Source organism: Enoplosus armatus, chromosome 13 (genome assembly GCF_043641665.1).
Source record: "Enoplosus armatus isolate fEnoArm2 chromosome 13, fEnoArm2.hap1, whole genome shotgun sequence".
Classification (NCBI taxonomy): domain Eukaryota; kingdom Metazoa; phylum Chordata; class Actinopteri; order Centrarchiformes; family Enoplosidae; genus Enoplosus; species Enoplosus armatus.
This window is the reverse complement of record NC_092192.1, coordinates 21,720,175-21,745,460: the sequence shown is the minus strand read 5'-3', so window position 1 is coordinate 21,745,460 and position 25,286 is coordinate 21,720,175. Positions and strand designations below refer to the sequence as shown.

The following is a 25,286-nucleotide window of genomic DNA, read 5'->3' as shown; positions in this document are numbered from 1 at the left end:
ACACACACACACACATGCAAACACACAGACAGGTGTGTAGAACTGATGAAAACACAAAACACTGCAGGGGAATGCTCTGTCCCACTCTATCCTCCTTCACTGTACAGTTAATGCAATTAGTGTACTTAGAAGGGTCCCCAGGGTGGGGGGCGGGGGCAGGGGGTGTTGGGGATGGGGAGGTGGGGGGGGGGGGGGGGGGGGGTCAGTGGCGCAGGAGGGGGAGAAAGGACGGGACGGGCCTTTCCTCAGGAAAACATATCACCTTCCACCACAATAGAGCCCGTCAGGAAACCACAGGCAGCCACATTGCTCTCTTGAGTCACCGAGTACTTTCAGACACGCTCTCACACTCATCAGTCGCACACACACACATGCACACACTCCACAGCCTGGCAGCCCGCACAGCCAGCACACTCCAGGATGACATTGTACTGAAACACTGCAAGGCGATCTCACCAGGTAAGTCTCAGTCTCTGCATTCACAGACAGTGTTTGAGTTTGGATTCTGATGCCTTCATTGTCTTTTGGTGTCCATCGCGAGAGAACTGTTCTGTTCATGTATGCTTGCTGCCACCCAGACGATTAATGTCAATATTCAAATTATTTCTCTGTAGAAGTTCGTGTTTGGACATTTTTTTGTTCCAGTTGTCTGTTTTACCCACACATGAACTGGTCTGAGACCTGGACCATTTGTTACCTGTTCTTGAAACAGGTTTGAAACCGTCACTGATAGAATTTGGTATACGTGTTGCTCATTGATTGATCTTGAAATTGAGGAAATCACGCTTATTGTTTTTGTCACGTTATAGTGAGCAAATGCACATCTGAGGGAGATTCTCACCGTCCTGGTTTGACTTCAGTTCACAAGATTATACTTAAACATAATGAGGGCTGAACTGTTTGTACCGTTTCATAATGACAAAGACCTCTCAATGATGTCTGCTCTCCTCACATCACCTATTGTTCTCTCAAGAAAATGTTTTGCTTCAGAGGGGTCGTAAACTCCTTTACAGCCATTTGCTGGGTTTTTTTTTTCCTGTCCTGCAGTCTTCTGAGGTATCTGACGAACAGTAAAAAGTAAAAAAAAGAGTTATCAAGTAGTTTCAGCGCCACACACAATGTTTTAAGACAAAAAGAAAAAGAAAATAGAAATTACACATGCATGCAAACTGCATAAAAGCTGAGAAAACAATGGAATATGCTTTCTTAACCCATGTACAGCACTATAATATAGGAGATCCCATTAGTACGTTTTATAAATGCATCCCGTCTGATTATTTTCAAAACATAACGCAACACTGCTGATGTCCAGTTTTGGAGAGTTTGCTCTCGTAACTACCACGAACAAACTTGAATATTTTAGATAAGCAGAAAGTTGAACTGTCACCAAACAATTCAAACTAGAAATATATGGAAGCTTAGAGGTCTGAGGTCCGGGTTCGCATCGGAGTTCTTTTGAGAAAGGAAAATAAAAGTAAGACGAAAACAAAGAGATCAGCTTTAATGAAAAATACTGGAATGAGCACAGACAGTTATCCCCAATATATCATGTATGACTGCAGCGCTGAGAGAGGAACACAACCCTGCCGTGGACAAAAAAAAAAGAAATATGGATGTGGCTTAATTCAGAGTATTTGCTGTGCAATAGATAAAATGTATATTTTTCACTGTCAAGATGCCCTCGGATGGTCCATTCCTTTAGGCACTAGTTGTTTCAATCCAAATATTTAGAGTACATTTACATTCCCACACCCTTAATCTATTCATGTTTACCTCTTGCATCAGGTTATATTATGTCAAAATGTATTCGATTCGTTTTCTTTTCATGTTTACCTTAAAACACTAGTTCCTGCTGTGTAGAAAACATGAATCCCTCCTGAGGCTGTGTGTTAGAGAGTAAAACAAATGTTACAGGAACGTTGAGTTGTTAGTGTAACAATGTGGCATCGTTTCTTTAATTTTGTGGATTCACATTATTTTGAAAACAACCGGGTGGTATAGCAGGTGCCACTGAGATTCATAAATCAACCCTCCAACAATGAATATGTTGGAATCTTAGCGATTGCAAAATAACTTTTTGTTTATTGTTTAACCTTCATTTAACCAAGAAGTCTCTTGAGATGCCTTATCTGCTTAAAAATACAAAATACCTTGTGTCTTTTGTGTCTATTACATTCTTCAGCTCCTTTTTTGACTCAACAACAGAATTTAGTTTAGAATTGACAAAATCTGAAATAAATCACTCTTAAAGTTGGGTTCAGTGAGAAAAAGTATATAATATTTCAAATATAGTCCGATTCCCCAAATTAGCAAGAGGAAGAAAACTAAACCTCAGATCCTGGACTTTACAGAATCAGTACATCTCAATCAAGGGACCGGCTTATTTTGCCTCAATCTTACCGTAAAATGTCCAGATCATGGTGTCAAAGAGATGGATGACGGATCAGAGAGTCCCTCCGCAGTGAATATCTTGCTTTATGTAAGTGTCCTGCAGGTCAACCTCTCTCGACCCAGTAAACATAATTATTTGTCTTTGAATTGTATAATATTTACATAATCTGTAGTTCAGCACGTGCGACGGCAGCAATATTTTGAATACGTATTTCCTATGTGCTCGGTGATGTGCGTTGCATAACCAGCATGTGAAAGGATGTTTTTGATTTTCTGTTATATAAACTGTCTGATGGCTTATGTACCACCTGAAAAACAGCTTCCCACGTCACACAAGTTCAATTTTCAGTCATGTGTTGCCGACCTGTGCACTGACAGGATCGGGTCATGTCTGTTGTGCTGGGATTTATTAGGTATTTCAACAAGATATCAATCCTAAGTTACCATTAAGTACCAGATGCTCATATATTTGACATGAACTGTTGTTTGGTTGAATATTTTGACTGAATCTGACTTCATCCTTGTTTTGCAGTTTGTTAAAATCTCACGTGCAAACATGCCCATTCTGAAGAAGCTCCCCGGTAGGTCCAAGAGCTGCCACGAGTTCCCCAGAGTGAACGGTGAACTGATCCTCCCCCGGCTGGACTTGGACCTCAGGGACTTGAATGATCTCAATGATCTGAAGGAGCTGAACGACCTAAAGGATCTGAACAAGAACCTGAACCCCTTTGAGGATGTGGATCTGGATGAGGAGGAGAGAAATGGAGGTGACATGGGTCTCATCATGGGGGAGGTCAGGGGTAACCTCCACCTCAGGTCCTCCCGCGATGGAGAAGAGGAGGAAAACGAGGTGAACGCAGAAAGGCACGGGGCAGGGAATCCTAAAGGGAAGCCCCTCAGGGGGACCCTGGAGCGGATCTGTGGGGTGTCGCCCCTCAAAACCCTTGGAAAACTGGGGAAGGGGCTCCGCATATCGGGACGCAATGTATGGGGGAACAACTCCCCCCACTATAGCCCCGGAGACTCAAACAGTCTCCCACCTGAGAGGGAGAAAAAGAAAGGACTACGCAGGAGCTCCGAAGGAATTATGACCCTGCTCCGGTGAGGAGGGGTGGGGAGGAAGAGGAGTTCAAATCTTTTTAGCTGCTGTGCGTTATTGAATTGTGAAGAATTTGGATTTCTGATAGAAAGAGTTAAAAGTTGCTCCAGCAGTTGTGGATGACATTCTTCAAAAGTATGAAATCTTTATCTATCTAAGATTGAAAAGGGAAAAGAGAATGTCTAAAAGAAACAAACAATAATAAATACAAACAAATAACATCCCATAACATCAATATAAATCAATTGAAATCAAAAGGACCCCTACAAAACAGTACAGTAAAACTGTTATACAAATATGGGCGTTGTGGCCTTTCTGAACAGCTGAGTTCTAAGAGTGTGACGAATTAGCGCCAGAGGAGATGCAGTTACTGTTGCTGGTCAGTAATGGAGTAGCATGTGGTGCTTACTTCCTGAGGAGTTATGTAATATGCTATAGCAACTTGTTGATCTTGGGAACCTCTTTTGTTTTTCAGTGACATGTTGCGTACTTGCTGTGACTGAATGGGTCTATTTTTAACCGAGGCCGTCAATGCATACAGCTGCAGAGTTAAACATTCCGAACATATCAGCTATTAGGGCATACTGCGCATTACAATGCAAACCTCAGGTCTGATAAATGTAATGCCTGTTCACACATTCCTATGCATTCAAATCATGCAGTCTGATAGTGTATCTTATTCAAAGTCCCTTCGGTGGCAGTCATTCATGCTCTGTGTTGCGGCTGTGTGGGTACTGTGCAGCTTTACAGGTCGACGTAAGGAGGAGCGCAGAGAAAGCCTGCCCTGTGGAAACCTGAGCACAGACAGTGAGGCGGAGGCTTCCAGGCGGCCCTCCTTCCTCAAGATGGTCAGTCTGGGCAAGCTCAAGAGGGAATCCATGTCAGACAAGGTGTCCCAAGAGACTGAGGAGGAAGCAGTGGAGGAGGAGCCAGTGGTCAAAACCAGAGATCCCCTCTCAGGTAACAATTAAGTTAACATCAGGTGTAAAAAGTCCAGGCCGTGATCAAGAACTTAACATTTAACATATAATGTCACAGAGAGCAATCTGTCTTTTGCAAGGAGTTTCCACTTACATTAGAGAACATCTCTTCGAGCTTCGGCATTACTTCCTCCCAATCCTAGACAACTCTCTGATGAGGCTGCGAGGTCCCCAGATCCCTGAGTCACTGGGTTCAATCACCACCAGACTGTGAAATCAGGAAATGACTGCACTTCCTCCCACCCCAGGTTCCTCTAGATAGAAGTTCAACCAAGCTACTGTTCACAGACTCCACAGGGAACATCGCTGGGAATAGAAGAATGTGCAGAATGAGCAACGCATAACCTAGTTTGTCAGACAGGCACAGGCACAACTACTTAATAGCACTGAAGACAGATACACCCTCCCCCTATTTGTTTGTCAACCCTCCGTTTTGTGACTGTTGCAAATAAACATAGCCCCCCTTTCTCTTCTTGCTCCCCACAGTACTGGAGATTCTACAGTTGGTCAACCACAGGGACCTTCTCCTGGCCGACACACACATTCAGGAGCTGGAGCGAGAGTGTGAACTGCTGTCTCTCCTGCCGACCACAGCTACTCCCACCCTTACTCCTACCCTTTGTCCCAGCACCCCTTCGGGCATGGTCCCCTTATCATCTATGTCGTCCTTAGATGACTCCTTCAGCTCCAATGTAACACTGGACTCTAGCCGGCGGAAGGCTAAGGATGTGGAGCTCCTGTACGAGGCCTTGCAGAGGGAAATGTGGGATGTAGTGCGGGAGTCCCTCCGCCAGCCCAGCGCTGGTCCCAACCTTGGGCTGGTGGTGCTGGTGATCCAACAGGAGGAGCATGCTGATGCTGCCTGGGCCCTGAGAGAGGAGACTAAACCAGACCTAGAGGGCCCCCAGATCCAGCCGAGCCAGCGTCCCCGGCGACTGAAGATGAAGTGGAGGCAGGCTGTGGCGGAGGCCGCAGACTGGAGCCTGCCACATCAGGTAGACACCCAGGCGGGCCAGCTGGCCTCATACCTCGAGCGCCTGAGGGGTCGGATGGTGGATGACCTGGATGCAGCGAAGAGGAATGCTGTCTCCATTTACCCAGAGGAGTTTGCTGCCTTCCAGGTGTATCTGGAAAGTTACCATCGAGCTGTGGCCAAACGTCTTCGGACCATTACCAGCGGCCCACTGCAGATCACAGATGTCTACTCGCTGCTGGACTGGTTCTACAACATCTACAACAGGTAGGGTCCCTTATTAGAGAGTGAAACTGGATACTCCCATGCAATAATGATATATCAAACTTTTATTATTTCAAACCTGAAAGCTGAACTTTTTTAGTAATGATTTGCAATGTTCTTCCAGGGATGTCCTAGGAACCATCAGTACAACCACAGCCATTAGCTATGCTCTACTGGAACCAATTCTGCCGCAAGACACAGTGGACCGGCTGGAACAAGACTGCATCAGTATCGTTAGGGTAAGAAATCTTTTTTTATTTGCAGGGCTGTTCCTTTGAAAATCTAGACAGTAGACACATTTGACTTTTATGCTGTGATTTTCAGGAGAAGGTGACAATAGAGCTGATTCAGGTCCTGGACGAAGAGGAGAGGCGATGGGCCCAGACTCTGCACATAGAGGAGTATCAGTCCCACCTAGCTCGCTCAGTCATCCAGGTACATTGTTACAGGTCATTTTTACTGTGAAAAACCTCTTGGACACTTTATGATTTTAGTGCATTTAGCCTAAGATACAGCTGCCGTATATCTCATGTATTTTGCAATTCCAGAGGCTGAAGGTGGACTTGGACAGATCTACATCTGTGAACCAGTTTCTAGGGGCACGAGTGGCTCGCTGTAGTCTCATTGGACTGGCTGACTTTCTCTACAAGTGAGTATATTCCATCAGAGAGGATCAGGGACACATTTTGCAAAAACCAAACAAGCAAGCCACGGTGTATTAGCATTCAGTAGATTCTCATAAAACCTCTGTGTCCAGTTTCCAGAGGAAGGCGGAGATGTTTCATGAGACTCAGGCAGAATTTGGAGATCGAGGGGACGGATATGTTTCCAGGACCATAGCTCTGGTCAACTGTTGCCCTCCTCTCAGGTAGACAAATGATTCATTATTCAACTGAACATTTTCATTCTTGCAGCAATCCGCTGAAAGTTCAGCTTCATATCTCTTGTGTGTCCTGTAGATCCTTAGTGGAGCGCTGCAGGCAGTGTGACCCACAAGGCAGCGAGGAGTCAGCCCAGAGAGCCAACTCCTCCCTGGACAGGATCATTAACCAGTCAGTGAGGGTGCTGACTGACAGACTGTTTGAGCACATCAGGGTGAGTAAGTCACGAGCAACTCAGACCTTAAAGGTTGTTTCCTTTAACAAGATTCCCACCAGGCCAGGATATATGATTCAGTGAGTCTTCTATGACTGTACGTGACCTAAAATAATTTCTTTCCGGCTCACTGTGGAAAAAAAAAAACAGCTCACAACCTTGACGTAGATGCAATGAATTTCTTGGAAAAACACGGTACATTTACCTTAAAGGTGACAAATCACTTCAATAACAAAGTAATCTGTGTATGTCTCAATTTCACATCCCTGGAGTATTTGGCTGTTTAGTGGTAAAAGAAGTATTCAGATCCTTTACTAAGTAAAAGTAGCAGTATTATCAGTTACATTTACTAGGTTAAAGTAGTCGTTATGCAGCCTAATGACCCCCGTCAGTGTTTCAATGTTACATATTTCATTATTCGATCAATATCACTGATGCATAAACGTGTAAGCAGCATTTTACTGTCGTAGCTCAAGCTAATTCAAACTATATATACTGTTTCATTTATTCAACAATTCATCATATTTTAGAAGACATATAAGATGTGTTTTGTATGTAAAATCAAATCAAATTTTTTTTTGTTGTTCCAGCCTTTCTTTGACAAACTGATAAAGAGAAAATGGCTGAACAACACAGAGGCCTTTGAGGCCATTGAAGCCAGCATTAAACAGCACTTCAAGAAGTTCAGAAGGATGGACTCTCCACCTTATCAGGTAACACCTGTTTGATCAAACGCTGTTTAACATGTTTTAAGCACTCTACAACATTTGCTTGAAGGTTGTATGTAACCAGTCAGGGACTCATTTTAATGAATGACTGACAGACGCTGGTGGGCGAGGTGCACCGGCGGGTCCTGGTGGAGTATGTCCGAGCCATCATGCGTGGACGGGTCATCTGCACATCTTCCAAGATGAGGAAGAGGATGGCTTTCCGCCTGCAAGATGAGGCCAAACAGCTGAAAGGACTCTTTAAGGATCTGGTAAGTCTGTACTTCACACAAAACACTCTACTTTTTTAAATGAATCAGGCAATTAAAGCAGACACGTTTAGTCTGATGTAATGGACATATACTCTTTAGTGTGACAGAGAACCCAAATCCGAAACATCCAAAACACAACTTTTTATTGCTCTTCAGGAGACCCTCAGCATTAAAAATAATCCCAAAATGCTGATTCTTAAAAACAGTGAGCAGAGCTGGCTCAGGGAATGCAGAGTCTGGTGGCTATGAATGGAGCCTGACCCTCGAACTTCCTAGGTCAGGAATAACTCAGACAGTGTTGATACAGGAGTGAGCTCTGAAAAATGGCTGCCGTCAGTGAGATGGAGATGGATGAACCAGGCTTACGTTAGCACTTGCCAGAGGAGGGGAAGAGGGTGTAAAACAACTAGGCCTGACAGCGTGGCATTTGCCCCCTTTCTGTGTGTGAGTTCAAACAAGTGTCCGTCACCTCGGCTGACAACAGGAAGCCGCTGTGTTCAGAAGGAACTTCCTGTTCCTGTCAGCTGGCTGGCTTTGATGTGGCTCTGGGATGGCCTTGATGGCCTTTTTCACCGAGGAGCGGGATGAAGTGTCTGTGGAAACTAGGAACTTGGAGTGGGGCTGGGGGCAGGGGGGAGTTTTTAATGGCTGTCTAAAAAAGACGCCGTTATTTTTAGTGAATGCCAAGCCAAGATTTCTGCTTTCTTTTTCCTGAGCGTTTGAAGGAAAAACAGGACCTGGAAAAACAGAGGTGGAGTTTTGTTATTCACTTAGTAAATCATCGAAATGTTTGACCTCTGGACTTGAGAGGTATTAATCTGTTTCCTCTGAAGGTTCGATTGTTCACTGCTAAACATGCCTCACCTTAAAAACACATCAGGACAAGAGGCCATTTGGATGAACTTCGATAACAAATAACAAGTGCAGTGAACTTTACATTTAGTTGAACAAATGTTCCTTTTTGAAAGACCAATTTAACGTTTTACGCTTTGTCATGGTAATGATTGCTTGTTGTCGTACGATGATTAAACCGTTGCTACGCTCTTTGTCTCCTTCAGGAATCAAGTTCGTCCTGGTTGGACAGCATCATCTGCCACCTGGCTGACATCATTCTTCTGGAGGACACTCCTTCCATCCAGATGGAGGTTGCTGTCCTGGTGAAAGAGTTTCCAGATATACGGTGAGGCTTTTTTTTTTAACAAATTAACAGTGTTGGAACGTTTCTATTGCGACCAGGAAGCGTCTATAAAAACAGATATTCTCTGTACTGTACCCCCGAAGGCCCTATATTCTTTTATGCTTACTGCCACACATTCACAGTGCTGTTTTTGGCACTTAGCCAAAGCAAGGAAAATGTACCACTATGTATGTTTTTTGGTTGCTTTTTTTTTTCCTGTGGTCACAATGGATCAAAACAAGGAAAAGGAGTGCGGAAACATATCTACATTAACTTTGCTATTTTTGGAGAGCAGTGCGGGTCTGTTTTGAGAATGGATGAGGCTGAGAGGCCGCGGGGGGTGGGGTGTGGGGGGGGGGGGGGGGGCTGTTTGTGCACAGATTAAGACTCAGGTGACGGTTGGCAACCTATGACCGCGTGTGACGCATAACCCTCTGCGGAGCAGACAGGAAGCTGCTGCCGAGTACTTCCTGTTCCTGCCACCCTGCAGGAGACAGACTGGTGCCATGCTTGGAATCAAAGAGGGAGAGGTGTGGAAGAGGAGAGCGAAACATAGTAGTTCAGACCTGGAGACATGCTAACTCACTGCTTGACTCACCCCTTTTGTTTACTGTAAGGCATTCCCTGCTGGTATTTTAGGAGATCAAAGGCTGCCGGCCTTCCTTGAGTTTTCTGGGTGCAGAGTTCACTCATGCACACGTGACTGCGCCAACACATGAGCATGCCAACTTTCAGAATAAACAAAAATGTACTAAGGCTTTGTAGACTAGTCACAAGGCATTAACAACTTTTGGGTCCCCAGATGTACAAACTCAAGTTGTTGTCTTATTATTCATATTGTTATTAGTATCCATAAAGCATTATTTATGCTATATTCACATAGTTACAAATATGAAACCCTTGTGACACCTAATGTTCTGTTACTTCAGAAACAGATGCTCTGACTCAGAGAGATGTGACTGTTACTCAAAGTCATGACAGCCTTTGACGACACCAAACAGACCCAATTTCCATTAACACCCGTCTGCCCCCCTTCCTCCCCTGTATCCTTCCTCCCCACAGGAAGAAGCACGTCTCCACCCTGCTGAACATACGAGGGATGATGCGGCAGGCGGAGCGCCAGGAGATCCTCAACATCGTCAAAGACTTTGAGTGCAGCAATGCCCTCATGTGCCGGGACCACGCCCTCTTTTCCGACATCCCCATCACCTCAGAGGTGCACTGCATCAGCCTGGGTCTCCTCCGCCTCGCCATGACTGTCTCCAACTGGTTCTCAGAGCACCGCCTGAGGCGGAACCGCAGGACGAGCGCCAAAACACCTCAACCTGCTGAGAGCCAGAACGTGGAAGACGTAAACAAACTTCACAGAGAAGACTAGCTGTTGCTGTTGGTGTTAGGAGAGCAGTCACAGACACGCTGTGAAGATACTGATGAGATGTACATGCACCTTGACCAAAAACTGATTGTACCAAATATTGTCACCAGCCACTTAAAGAAACTTGACCTCAGGTACTGCTCGTACTGTACACGCTCACCGACTAACTGACATTTCTCTCCAGATGTGCATTTGTAATGGAAATGTGAAACAGAATAGCTCGCCATGATTCGTAGTATTTTCATGTTGATCTACAGAAGTAAACAAGTGGTATCAAATATCCTCAAAATGTAACTTCTTCAGTCTTTTTTTTTTTTTTTTCTTTAGCTTTTTTTTATTTCCCCACCATCATTGCAGAACCAACTGCTAGCAGATACAATGCAATATGAGATGGGGATGTTTCACTGATAAACATGTATTTAACCAACCATATATACCCATTCTCTGGTATATAGTCCACGTGTATGTGAGGATATAGTGTATGGAAATGGATATGCGTTGAACTCTCACTGTGAATGAAATGGATCTGTTGCTGGAAACGTAATAAAAACCCATTGACTGGGTCGACTAAACAGAATCAGCAGCTCTGTCATTGTGGGTGTAAATACTGTGTTCTGTATATTCTGCATACTGTCACAGCTATGTCAACTCTCAGAATGGATATGTTATTGTACAATTGTCTTCTTCCGCCTACTTCTAACTTTAGGTGTTGTGGCCCCTGAGCATGGGAGTGTCAGACACTAAGTCTGCAGCTATGTTAAACAATACATAGGCACTCTGAGGGTCTGACGCAGGGCTGATGCTGCCAGTACATATACGCACATACTTTATGCCTTGGTTGTTTATCTTAAGGATATGGCGGCTTTGTTTGGGAACCTCGGAGCTTGAAGTGTGGGGCTCCACCACGGCTACTATGTGACGCTCTGCCGCAGCACAACAAGAGGGGTCACACACCCCGAGGCCAACAACGGGATGTTTTTCGATAAACAAAGATTTCCTGTTGTCCACTGAGGTGCCAACGGATGCTTTTATTGGAGCCAAGTTTACGTTATGCACTAGGAGGGAACTTCCCCTCTGCTGCTCGGAGTGAAGGCGCAGTAGCCGCAGCGCTTTTTCATGTCCGAGCTGCTCGTGGGCTTCTCAAAACAAAGTCAGCCAGCCTCAGCTGGGGTGGGGGGGTGGGGGGGGGGTCACCTCTGCGAGTCAGCGGGTCTATATCTGAATTTGAACGACTGCTTTGAAATGTAGAAATAGCTCCTGAGGTCTGTTGTTAGCTCGTTGGAGTTCACAGCTGCTGGTTGGACACATTTGGCACATGTTCACCTGGAAATCATGGCATTCCAAAAGTCTGGTCAGGTGTTAGGGGGGGGGGGGGGTCGCATCATCACCACACAGCAGCGAGGTCAGTGAGGTGAAGCTTGGTCACCGGCACCCCCCGTGGACATGATGGGCCTCGGCTGATCTTGGTGGTCCAACAAATTTCTAGATTAGATTTTGTTGATGTAATGCACCAACAGCTGGTAACCTGAAGTTTAAACATAATTTAGTGCCAGTTTGATTTGTTTTTAGTTTTATTAAATGTAAATCCCGGCCATGACCACATCCTTTGATCAAGGTTCACGGTTCCTTTATTTATTTACAACGCAGGGTTGCAAGTTGTAGCCCCTTCGCGCTAAACACACCGAACATATATACAAATATTTAAAATTAGAATATAAAAAACGAAACCAAAGTAATGGAAGTTCCCCTTCGGGAACACAGCCTTCTAGTGTAAAAACTCTGCACAGTGAAGTAACAATGAGCAAAACAGATTTGTGACCTGAGGAGATGATGAAATATATATCGTCTTTATCCTTAAAATCTTCTCTGATGCTTCCTTTTGACAGCCACCTCTTGCCTGTATGGGTCAGGGTTTCTGTCCATGAATGACTAGTAAGAATCATATGATTACTCTGTAAGAGCTTAAATGCAATTTACAGCATATATACACATATATATACAGTGCATCCGGAAAGTATTCACGGCGCTTCACTTTTTCCACATTTTGTTATGTTACACCCTTATTCCAAAATGGATTAAATTAATTTTTTTCCTCAAAATTCTACACACAACACCCGATAATGACAATGTGAAAAAAGTTTTTTTGAAATTTTTGCAAATTTATTAAAAATAAAAAACTAAGAAATCACATGTACATAAGTATTCACAGCCTTTGCCATGAAGCTCAAAATTGAGCTCAGGTGCATCCTGTTTCCACTGATCATCCTTGAGATGTTTCTGCAGCTTAATTGGAGTCCACCTGTGGTAAATTCAGTTGATTGGACATGATTTGGAAAGGCACACACCTGTCTATATAAGGTCCCACAGTTGACAGTGCATGTCAGAGCACAAACCAAGCATGAAGTCAAAGGAATTGTCTGTAGACCTCCGAGACAGGATTGTCTCGAGGCACAAATCTGGGGAAGGTTACAGAAAAATTTCTGCTGCTTTGAAGGTCCCAATGAGCACAGTGGCCTCCATCATCTGTAAGTGGAAGAAGTTCGGAACCACCAGGACTCTTCCTAGAGCTGGCCGGCCATCTAAACTGAGTAATCGGGGGAGAAGGGCCTTAGTCAGGGAGGTGACCAAGAACCCGATGGTCACTCTGTCAGAGCTCCCAGAGTTCCTCTGTGGAGAGAGGAGAACCTTCCAGAAGGACAACCATCTTTGCAGCAATCCACCAATCAGGCCTGTATGGTAGAGTGGCCAGACGGAAGCCACTCCTTAGTAAAAGGTACATAGCAGCCCGCCTGGAGTTTGCCAAAAGGCACCTGAAGGACTCTCAGACCATGAGAAACAAAATTCTCTGGTCTGATGAGACAAAGATTGAACTCTTTGGTGTGAATGCCAGGCGTCACGTTTGGAGGAAACCAGGCACCGCTCATCACCAGGCCAATACCATCCCTACAGTGAAGCATGGTGGTGGCAGCATCATGCTGTGGGGATGTTTTTCAGCGGCAGGAACTGGGAGACTAGTCAGGATAGAGGGAAAGATGAATGCAGCCAAGTACAGAGACATCCTGGATGAAAACCTGCTCCAGAGCGCTCTTGACCTCAGACTGGGGCGATGGTTTATCTTTCAGCAGGACAACGACCCTAAGCACACAGCCAAGATATCAAAGGAGTGGCTTCAGGACAACTCTGTGAATGTCCTTGAGTGGCCCAGCCAGAGCCCAGACTTGAATCCGATTGAACATCTCTGGAGAGATCTGAAAATGGCTGTGCACCGATGCTTCCCATCCAACCTGATGGAGCTTGAGAGGTGCTGCAAAGAGGAATGGGTGAAACTGCCCAAAGATAGGTGTGCCAAGCTTGTGGCATCATATTCAAAAAGACTTGAGGCTGTAATTGCTGCCAAAGGTGCATCAACAAAGTATTGAGCAAAGGCTGTGAATACTTATGTACATGTGATTTCTCAGGTTTTTTATTTTTAATAAATTTGCAAAAATCTCAAATAAACTTTTTTCACGTTGTCATTATGGGGTGTTGTGTGTAGAATTTTGAGGAAAAAAATGAATTTAATCCATTTTGGTATAAGGCTGCAACATAACAAAATGTGGAAAAAGTGAAGCGCTGTGAATACTTTCCGGATGCACTGTATATACAGTCATGGAAAAAATTATTAGACCACCCTTGTTTTCTTCAATTTCTTGTTCATTTTAATGCCTGGTACCACTAAAGGTACATTTGTTTGGACAAATATAATGATAACAACAAAAATAGCTCATAAGAGTTTAATTTAAGAGCTGACATCTAGCCATTTTCCATGGTTTTCTTGATAATAACCAAAATCACTGAAGTTCTTACATCAATAGCTATGGCATTGTACTGCCAAAAAACGTGCTTTTAGGCATTCCATGTTTTCTTTTCTGTCTGTTTTAGTCACATGATACACACAGGAGTTAGTACTTGATTGCATAACCATTGTTTTTGATGACTGCAGCCATGCGTCTTGGCATGCTCTCCACCAGCTTCTGACATTGTTCTGCTGTCACAGCAGCCCATTCCTGTTGCACAAATTCAAACAAATTTGCTTTGTTTTTGGGCTTGTGGTTCTCCATTTTGAGTTTGATGATTTTCCACAGGTTTTCCATTGGATTTAGATCTGGTGATTGAGCAGGCCAAGGCATGGTTCGAATGTTCTGGTTCTCCATCCAGGCTTTAACTGACCTTGCCGTGTGGCAAGGGGCATTGTCTTGTTGGAAAATCCAGTCATTCGAGGCAGGAAAGAGTTTTCCAGCTGATGGAAGAAGACTGTTTTCAAGAGTAGCCCTGTACATGACCTGGTTCATTCGCCCTTCACACAATTGCATTTGCCCTGTTCCACCCATACTGAAACAACCCCAGATCATCACTGATCCACCCCCGTGTTTTACTGTAGGGGCAAGACAGTCTGGTTTGTAGGCTTCTCCAGGCTTCCTCCTAACCAGTAAGTTGGCTGGAGTGGGCATCAACTCAAAATTGGATTCATCACTGAAGAGAACCTTAGCCCAATCATCAACAGTCCAATCCTTGTGATCCCTAGCAAAGAGTAATCAGGCCTTCCTCTGCCTTTCGTTGATGAGGGGCTTCTTCCGTGCCCTGTGTGACTTCAGACCAGCTTCAAGAAGTCGGTTTCGAGCTGTCCTTGCCGAACAAGTCACATTTCTCGACAGTGCCCACTCATTTTTGAGGTCCCTGGAGGTCTGACGACGATTCCTGACACAGGAACGGATGAGTGCACGGTCATCTCGTGGGGTAGAAAGACGTTTCCTGCCTCGACCAGCTAGCAATTTGGTAGTACCACGTTCGGCTTGTTTTTTCTTGGTGTAGTGAACGGCTGTCTTGGAGATCTTCAGTTTTTTGGCTACCTGTCTCTCACTCATGCCAATTTCCAGCAGTGCCAAGATGGCTGCCTTTGTGGCTTCACATAATTCTTTTGTTTTAGGCATTATGTGAGAGCTGACAACTTCTGAGTTGTGCTACGGCTTGAATGTAAGCAGGAAACCACTCCAGGCCTTTGCATGTGAAGTGCTGCTTATGACATGAAATGGCCTCTTATATACCCTGGGAATACAATTAAGCTTAAGCATGTCAAATAGGACATAAAGTATTATGTAATCAGCTGCATTTTTTGTCGTGTTCATTGTATTCTTCAGGTAATATACCTTTAGTGGTACCAGGCATTAAAATGAACAAGAAATTGAAGAAAACAAGGGTGGTCTAATAATTTTTTCCATGACTGTATATGCATATATGCTGTTGAAAATGTTTTATTTAAAATTATTGTTACTGACAGTATGTCGTCAGATAAGAAATAGCATTGCAGATGCGTGTAAGTATAAGTGGACTGTCTTGTTTATCTGTTGTGCTGCAGGTTTATCGACAATCATGGCGGCCAGTTGCTCGGAGATGAGTTCATGACTGTGATTGTAAGAACAATGCTGCCGAACAACCTTTCTGATTGTCCACCTCACATGCAACTTGTGTCTGATTTGTTGCTAAAAAAAAAAAAAAAAAAAAAAGAATTAGCATGCAAACTCGCACCACAAGGAAAAGACTCAAATACGCCTGACAGAAGGTTTGAAACATCCTTGAATGTTTCTTGAAGCTGTTTACATGTTGTCAACAATAGATCTCAGACCTCTTGACCTTGGACTGCACCGTGCACTTGTTTTTATTTTTAATAAGTTCCACGAATTTGTGGGACAGGACAGGAAGAACATTAAGTGAAGTTGGCATCAGCTGAATGTTAAGTTTGGCAGAGTGGCTTCTGAGTCATATGTATGTCTAAGAGCACCATCCTTTCATACGGCAGATTGAAGGCGGATGCTGGACCGCTGTTTTCCAGGTAACCCAGGCAGGGATTACCGTCTCTGACCAAGGAGGGCAGGTAGGAACGAGGGCCAAACTCCTGGAGGTTTCCCTTGATCGAGCTGCTGAAGGTGGAACGCTCCTCAGTATCACAATGCAATCCCTGGGAAGCACTCCCCTGCTTCCTCTCATTAACACAGCTCTGCAATGGAAAATCCATCTGGCTGTATTCGCTGTTTGTTTTCGGAAGCAAGCCGTGCCCTGTCTTTGTTCACACTGAGATGCACTTTTCATGGTTCTGCTCTTTTCTCTTTGTTTGCTTCTCGTGCAGTGCTCTGCACATCTAAAAGTGCTCAATGAAGAGATTGTGGCAGTGAGGGGCACTGAGCGCTAGGGCTTGTTTTGTCTAGACGGGGCCGCTCCACTGTTTTTTTTTCCTTTTCCTTCAGTCAATACATCAATGCCCATGACTCGGACTGTGGGACTCATATACCAGCTCACCGAAATATTGTGCGTGTTTCCCTTATATTACTGCCAACTACTTTCACAGATTTCAGATTGATTTCTAAACTTCTAAAAGACAAAAATCGACTTTCAGAAACGTATAATTTCCTGTGGATGAGTGATGCTCCACGCTGAATATTTTATTTGACTTATTTTACTCACCTGCAGATACAAGACTGCTGTGATAACTCTCCCTGCTGATGCTACCAAGTACACTCAGACATCGGCTCAGGCTGTCAGACAGCATCCTTTAAATGCAGCAAACAACTGAATCAGCGTTGTCCATGTTTGTAATTGTTTGTCTGCCGGGTTTGCAGCATATCTAACAGCGTATCTGACGAATGCAATGGGGTTTTGTTTTGTTTTTCAGCAGAAAACTTTCAACGCTTTGATTTCAGAGCATCCTTGAATGCACCACCGGGCAAGCTTTCAAAATGGCTCCTGTGGCAACTTCATTGGCTCATGCAGGCCTAACTATTAGTGAAAAGTTTGATTGCAGTTTGCATACTGAAATACATGGAAACCAACTGCTGCTTGGAAGGTAGGACATGAATAAAAGCTTTGTGACTTGGTAAACTTTAGGAAATGACAGTTTGTGGTAACTGGGCATCATACAAAAAGCACAGCATTATAATACTGCTGCTTTTTTTCTTTAAAGGTATCGTTTGACATTTTGGGAAATATGCTTATAGCTACAGCCGGGAGGTGGTTAGCTTAGCATAAAAACTGGAAACAGGGTGAAACAGCCAGCCTGACTAATTAACCCCTTAAACCCCTTAAAGGGTGGAATTTTTTTATTTATTTTAATTTAATTTGGCTTTGGACAGAGCCAGGCTAGCTGCTCCCCCACTGCGTCCAGTCTTTATGCTAAGCTAAGCTAATGGCCTGCTGGCTCTAAGCTCAATGTTTAGTGCACAGACATGAAAGTGGTATTGGTGTTCTCGTCTCACTCCGGACAAGAACGCGAATGAGCGCATTTCTCCAAATGCTAAACTGTAGCCATGTCGCCAGGGCGCCAGTTGTTTTTTAGGAATGCTAAAAAAAATATGAATTGAACAACTGAGATTCTAGTCAGACATTTTACTTCATCATTGTCATCATACCAATCAATGGCACAGTGGGAAATGACAGGAAAATGCAGTCAAGGTTGAAAATGGCCCTAACCCCTAAATCAGGAGGACACTCAGCCCATGCTGTGGAATTTTTTGGAATGTCCCGACTACATTTAAAGAATTTAAAGGGGGGGGGGGGGGGGGGTTATTGAACCACATTATCAAATTGAGTGTCAGTCAAACAATTGGCAGCTTCATCAGACGCCTAACATGCCTCATTCACTCAGTCCAGGTGGCCCCGTCAGCCAACACATTGCATAACCACGTATAAACGGCCCGTTCTGACATGACCTATCAGGGCAAGATTCAATGGAGAGAACCTCCTGTCCTCTCCCATGTCCCAGTATACACTGTCTGTCAGGATGGCTGCCCACTTGAACCAAAACAATGGTGCACTCCGTCACTCCTGATGGGATATCCTGATTTATGTTACCCGAGCGTATCCATCAAGTGGATCTTTATTTAGCGATGGGGAGGCGCGCGGCCCTGCCCGCCGGTGCCCGCTCAACTCAACTCCAGATCAGGCCCAGCAGACACGCCAACCTGTTTGTTTCGTTATCAGCAGCCACGTTAAGTCATCACTCTCAGGCCTTGGCCGCAGGCGGAGGCGGAGGCCGGAGGAAGTTCACCTTTTCTTCAAAAGAAAGGACTGAAACGAACAAAATCTTAAATTTTAAAATGAAAATGTGCGTCAGCCTTTATGTCTTTTAAATGTTGACCCACTTGATCTGTGCGAAGCGTTTTCCTGGGTGGATCCATGGATATAAATATTTTGCTCAGGTCTGCGCTGGCCTGATGCCACTCGCACTGTAAACATCCCAACCTGTGGAGTTATTTGTTTTCCTTTGTTTAAACTATTTTGACGTCTATATAATAGTGAGAAAAGAACAGGGGGAGGCTTTGTTGCTCCTGAATGTCTGTATTTATGCGAGCACATCCCCTGGCCTCACAGACCTCAGCATCAACGCCAATCAACCGATGATACAGCGGCAACGCGTCTGACCTCCAGGTGGTGATTATCATAAAAGAAGTTGATGGACGGTGGATGGATTACCGTAACATTTTGTGACATTCAAGGTCCCCAGACATCCGCTGAGTTTGGTGAACCTCTGGCCCAAAGCCTCTTTATTATATCCTCTCCTTTTAATTCAGACATTTTTGGCTTTTGGTGAAATGTCCGTCGGACAGCCTGCGATAACGTTTTGTGCAGACATTCACAGTTCTCAGGCGACGAATCCTAGAATAACTTTGCCACTTCGCCGCGTTGGTGACGGAGGGCCGCATTCTCTCCAGCTCCCACAATAACTTCACAAAAACAAGACGTTAAAAATAGACGAGAGGCAGCAAGGAACGAGGAGAGAGTGGGGATGACAGCGAGAGGCCGTGCTGTCAGATCTTTTCATGGAAAACAGGGTGGACAAACGGACATCCTTAAAGGCCACGCATTTGTGAGGGAAGTCCACGGCCTGTCCTCGAGGCCTCACCTTTACTCTCTGGGAGGGGGTTTCTGTTGTCGTAACCCCCAGTTAAAATGTTTTAATCAAGAAAATGAAATAAAAGGAAAAGGCTTGGATTATAAAGTCCGACTTGTTGTGCTGCTCTGCACTACAATCACAACTCACTCCATTAGGAAACATTTAAAAATGCATGAATTACTCAGTCAGTGTACCAATCAAGGAGTTCCTGTTGCTCCCGCTTTAAAATGTCCCTGAATATTTTCCTGATGACTACATATTTGTGTTCACCAGTGTGTCTGCCAGTGAACAAAGGCGATGCGCTGTTTGTCCAACTAAACGCAGCTCCTGTGTTTGTGGAGAAGCCTCCCCCACGCTGCTTTGTCACAATCTCTCCAGTAAGTTGTCTGCTCCGACCGTTAACAACAAATTTATTGGCTCGGGCCGTTTGCAAGAACGGAAACTACTTTGCATGGCAAGGAATAAGTCTGGAGCTAAACAATGGTTCCTCTTGTGAAATATGGCAACAGGGTCTCACCTTTGGCTCCTTGTGCCTTCTCCCCCGGCTTATTTACGTAAGCAGGTTGTGTTCTGTACCCCATCAGGAAGAGGTGTTGCAGGAAACCCAAATCTGAGGTAGGATTTAGAGCAAACTCGCAGCATTAGACCCCAAAAGGGAGCTTATCTGATCTCTCGGGGAGGTGAAAGAGAGGGTAAACACGAGCGTGACCTGTGCACCAGAACCCGCAGGGAGCCAAAGACTCGCTGCACTGGCTCTGATTGGAGGCCGTGTTGTTTCCACAGTGCTGGGAGGTTATGCTGACCTACAGCGTAACCTGGCTATTGTGTTGAATTCCAGAAATGCCAGTTATCATCGCGCTGCTCCATGATGCACGTGTGAACGTTAAACAGCAACAGTTTTAAGACACGATAAACAACATAGTGAGAAGAATTAAAAACAGGTGGAGACTGGATAAATGTACAAGAAGAAATCCTTAACGCACTGTTGAACATTGTGTATTGACTTAATAGACTGAAGGCTGTATTACAGGTGTAAGACTATCACCTGTGGAAAAGTGAATTTTCTATTTTACATTTTGCATTTAAGTGAAAGGAAAGAAAGTAAAAATCAGTCTTGCTCCTACTTGTAAGAATAATAGCTGTTTATCGTTCTGTATTTCGTTTGGCTTCATCCCAGTCGTAGGAGAGAGTTCAGTTCCTTTTACTTCGATAAAAAGTTGTGATACCACAATGTAAAAATACTCACGTTTCAAATAAAAGTACAGAAATATCATCGACAAATTTAACGCGAAGTATCAAAAGAAAACAACTCTTAAGTTTCCCAACCCCTGGGCCACAGTCCGGCACCAGGCCCTGGAAGCTTTGCTAAAGGGCTGTTTAAAAAGGTTTTAAAGGGGTGTTTAAAAAGCTGATTCATAATTAGGTAACTTTATACTTGGTGCAGTTTTTGCTGTGATTTCCTCTGGACCCCTGGACATGCCCCCAGCAACAATACACTGATTTGGAACCAACGTTCCAGTACAGTATACATACAGCATGCAGTACATGGGCTCTGTGTGAGGACACTTTCTAATTCATAGGGGAAAAATATATAAATTGAAAAAAAAGAAAAGAAAAGAGAGAAGCATCAGCATTCTTCTTGCAGTTCAAATGATTAGAAAGCTCTAAACAACCACAACCAAAGCTGTTTGTAAATGCAACATGAGGTCTCAGCAGCTTCTCTCACCCCTTCATGAACCCCCATCCATCTTTCATCAGCAGAGAGTTAAAGTTTGAACCTAATGGCTCCACATCCTCTCTGCCCTCCTGCTGACGACGGCGCCCCCGCAAACGTGCCCTCTCGCACTTAACAATCGGTACCCGTTTGACCTTTGACGCGAGAACCTACTCATCTTTTTCACACCCGTCGGCGCATCTGTATGAGCGGCCCACGCTTTCTCCCGTCTGTGTTACATGGACCATGAAACCAGCCGGAGGGCAGCGGGGCAGATGCCCGGCTCAACCAAACCCAGGGGTGTATTTGGTGTTTAAGCTCAGTGGTGAAACCTACAAGGCAGCAACACTGTACTGTATGTAGGTCACTTCAGTGAAATAGAAGAACAGTGTGTTTAGATATCTAGCCTTTGAATCTGAAATCTTTTACCTACATGATGCCAAACAAACCCACAAAGTAATGTTGATGGGTGCAAAGTATATTTCATGATAGTTTTTAGGCATATAATGAATTATTGTATGTATTAATGATACAATAGATAATGATAAATAGCACATGTCTTTTAACCTCCGAAGACCTGGCATCCACATGCGTTGGGTTGTCTATACCATAATACTTAATTCTGCTTATATCATGTCAAAAGATGATGCTTAGTTTTTATACTCAAAAAGGTCCCAATAAGCCCAAATAGCAAAGAGAAATTAAAAATGCATACCAAACGAGCTTGGGTCTTAGGAGGTTAAGGGTGTTGCTCCTTTTCATCAGTCCATGACAACACTTACACACTGCCTCCCCCTGGTGGCGTTTGTGTGGCATTGCAGGACCAAACTGCTCAGCCCTTGAAACTGAAGCGAAAAGGCAACTTCATCAGCGTGAAGGCTGACTCAGCCACTATTGTCCTTTGATTGGATATTATTCTTCCCTCGCGTGTGCTTTTTTTCGGGTCCACTACTACGTCTGCGTGCCCTCAGCCACAGAAACCATTCACGCGTCGAAATGTTCAGCTCTTTAAAGTCGAGACGAAATGGAAAAATGCCTTTAGATCACATCCCCCGTCATTCTGTGCACCTATTTAACAAAAGAGAATCATTCTTACGTCAAAATCCAACCACTTCCTGTCAAACCAGATATGACGTGTGCGCTTACATGAGCTTGGACCAGCCAATTTCAACCAATGATACCACGACGTCCGCCCATTAATTAATCATCAATCCTTAATGCTTGTATTCAACTTTTTTCTTCATCATACTTTTTAAAATATGATGCTTTTTTTCCCCCAGGTTTTTATAACGGAACTGAATGGAATAAATCTTCAAATCCTCTTCAACCTATCTTTACGCTTTAAATGGGTCACAAGACTTTGAACTATTATTACTACTCGTGTTTTTTTTTAATTGTGGCAGTTTAAGTTTTATTCTTTTTTCAGTCCTTTTCTCAGTTTGTATGAGGTCGATTTGTATAAAAGAATGTGGCCATATTTGCCCTGTTTCACAAAATCAACTATTTAAGCACTAGGACTTACGGTTTTTGAATTTTCGGCCTCAAAGCAACAAGAGGGCCCTTCAACTGTCCCACTGACTCCTTTGTTGTTTTCAGGGGCGCTCAGTGGCAGAGCGATTAGAGCGCATCGATGGCCAAAGCGCAAAACCTCCTATCTGCAAAATGATCCAGGAAAAGGGGGGGAAAAAATCTCCTATGTGCACTTTGCGAGGCACTAATACCTAGTCGGTATTGTTAACGCATAATATAGTAATATAGTCCCAAAACAGTGTATTATTTATTGGGTATCCTTAACAAACAACAGGTCTTTTTTGGTTTCTCAAAAAAGTGCATTTTTCAGATGGAAGCTTTTGCTCTTCGGCCATCGACATGTGACAAGCGACAAGTACGGCTGCTTGTGGGAACGGCGAGGTCAGGGGTTTGACTCCTTCAGGTTTCAACTCATTTCTGCATTTTCAGCAGTGCTTTGCAGTGTGTCTCCTGACCACTCATCAAGACAGAAGTGTTTGCCTGTTCTGGAGTCCGAGTGCATCAGTGCCGCGCGAAGGGGAAAGCCATCACGTCATATGAATGAACACTTGGATTTAGCGTGGAGGTAAATTGTATTGCCACTTCAGATGGACGGTTTGCTGCTTCTAGCACCTCTGCGTATCCACCTCAGAAAGGAGGACATCCCTTTTTACACGGGTGTCACCTGGGTCGGGCAAGGAACGGGTGCTTCAAAAGTACTGGGAGCCTATAGTGTATTTAAATCTGAAAATTTGAATCTGTATTTCCTTTTATTTTCTACTACACGTGTGGCTCTGCTGTTCGGCTCGTATCTGTTGGATTTACGGGATGTTTCGCATCATTTGGATTGAAGAACCTTCATTGTTAGCTAAGCAAGCGGCGTAGCTCTCAACAATTACGGATGGGTTGCCACGAAATCTGGTACACGCATTGATGGTCCCCAGAGGACAAATCCCTCTTACTTTGGTGATCTCCTGACTTTTCCTGTGGCGCCACCATGAGGCTGACTTTCAGTGTAACGTCTGGACAGCTACCAAAGGGATTGTGATGAAAAATCCCTTTTCTCTTTGACCATCTTCAGGTCAAAATTCAAATGTTTCTAGTATCAGCTGTAGCGGTCGGTGAACATGGCGAACATTTCACAGGATGAAGGGATGTTTCTGCCTTCAGGAAGATCACAGCGTAGCCAACAGAGGGTCAGTGGAAATTAGAGACCAGGGTTACTTAGGAACGGGTGGGGAGCGTAGGTGCTCTAATGAGACGTCTCATGCTGGGTAAAAAAGGAGGCCAAGCAGCACCTAAAGTCTGGGTGTCACCTTCAAACAAAAGGCCTCTGCTCTTTAAAAAAAACAAAACAAAACACAAGGATGACCCGTCAGCTCTGTGGAGCCCAGAAGATAACCCGGCAGCAGACGGAAACTTAGTGAGGAGGCAGTGGGAGGATTATCAGTCGTACGCAGGGGTGAAATGCCCCTGTGGTCTGGGAAAATCCCTCTCTGCCTCACGGGTCCAGGTGGAAGCTGGAAACGGAGCTCCTGCTGGGGATGATGAGGATGATGAATGTGGCTGCCACAGAGGAGGAGGAGCCTCTGATAAAGACATCAGGAGGAAGAACCAGAACCTGCTGGTTTTTGTGCCCAAAATAGGCTCATGGCGACCCAGAGCCAACCTGGGTGTTCTTCAGATCATAAAAGCTAGGACCCCTACCACAGCGGCGTGGGGTTCCACTGCTCTCCGCTCAGATGAAGGAGGGATGTGGACGCTGAGGCTCTGCGCTTCGGCCATTTTTGGAGAGTTTATGCTAATTTACGCACAAACCTACGCCGGTGACACCGGCAGCGGCTTGTGTTGTGTTGGGCCTGCGAGCGTCTCGGATGTGGCGCATCTCGGCTGCGTCAAGCCGCGTGCGGTGAGGCAGATCGGGCGGGAAGAGATGCGATTTGATTTTCAAAATAAAAGCGGAACGTTCGCAGGCTTCGCAGAATTGGGGCACTGATCCGTCCTCTGTGCCTGCTGGGATCTTCTCAGGTGCGCTCAAGTCGGGTGTCTTGGTGTGTTTTCGGTCGCCCTGTGAAGTGACACCTTGCATTATGATTTTGCAAGCAATGAGATATATGGACGTCAAAGAAATGTAAATGAAGTTGAAACTGTGGGCAATTACGCGTGAAGCCCTCTTGATTTTAAGGCTGTAAGAATTTTTATACATATAAAATATAACATACGTGCATTTAATTAATTCCCGTGAGAAAGAAGTTTTTTTTTAGAAGTTTGTCTTTTTTATTTGTTTATTTATTATAAAGCCAGGCTGCTATTAAAAGAAAATCATAATACGGACATTGTTCTGTGTTGTTATTGTTTATTATGCAATAAATGTAATGAAATATACATGGATATTTCGAAAGAAGTAGGGCTACTTTTTCCCTGTTTTACGTGGACGGGGGTCGGTAGGGGGGGGGGTGGTCAGTGTATGTACAATGGCAAAATAGGGGTCCCTTAAGTCTTACAGTGGATTATCGTTGACTCGTAAAGGCTGTGCAAAAAGCAGAAAAGCAGACCGGAACCCTGGTCTCTGTGTACTCTTCCGGACTTGACGGTGGTGCGCATCTCGCCGACCGAGAATACCGATTTCTGAACATTTCGGCCTTTCCCACACCCCCCCCCAACCCTCCCACCCCCCCCCCCCCCCACCCCTCCCCGCTGCACCGTGAGCTGTGTTTTCCTGCGAGCGAGCGGCTGCGAAGGGGAGCGGGTCGCGCTGGCGTCGCGGGGTTAAAGTGAAGGCTTCTATCGGTCAGTATTATGACAAA

General features: G+C 44.7%; 1 protein-coding gene across 1 annotated transcript; it reads left to right on the top strand.

Annotated features, from left to right (window-relative positions):
• Positions 1 to 2,947: 2,947 nt before the first annotated feature.
• exoc3l2a (exocyst complex component 3-like 2a) lies at positions 2,948 to 24,475 on the top strand. Its single transcript, XM_070917715.1, has 14 exons — positions 2,948 to 3,492; positions 4,233 to 4,450; positions 4,957 to 5,091; positions 5,143 to 5,710; positions 5,832 to 5,946; positions 6,032 to 6,142; positions 6,256 to 6,356; positions 6,465 to 6,575; positions 6,667 to 6,802; positions 7,393 to 7,515; positions 7,626 to 7,781; positions 8,840 to 8,961; positions 10,021 to 10,309; positions 23,993 to 24,475. Exons 1-14 carry the CDS (start codon positions 2,948 to 2,950, stop codon positions 24,473 to 24,475), a joined length of 3,213 nt encoding a protein of 1,070 aa, XP_070773816.1.
• The last annotated feature ends 811 nt before the right edge of the window (positions 24,476 to 25,286 follow it).

Excerpts from the sequence above, each read along its gene's own strand:
- exoc3l2a (XM_070917715.1), top strand. The coding sequence starts at position 2,948 with ATGCCCATTCTGAAGAAGCTCCCCGGTAGGTCCAAGAGCTGCCACGAG. Across the intron at positions 6,576-6,666 it reads AACTGTTGCCCTCCTCTCAG|ATCCTTAGTGGAGCGCTGCA; the intron begins GTAGACAAATGA and ends TGTGTCCTGTAG. Across the intron at positions 7,516-7,625 it reads TGGACTCTCCACCTTATCAG|ACGCTGGTGGGCGAGGTGCA; the intron begins GTAACACCTGTT and ends AATGACTGACAG.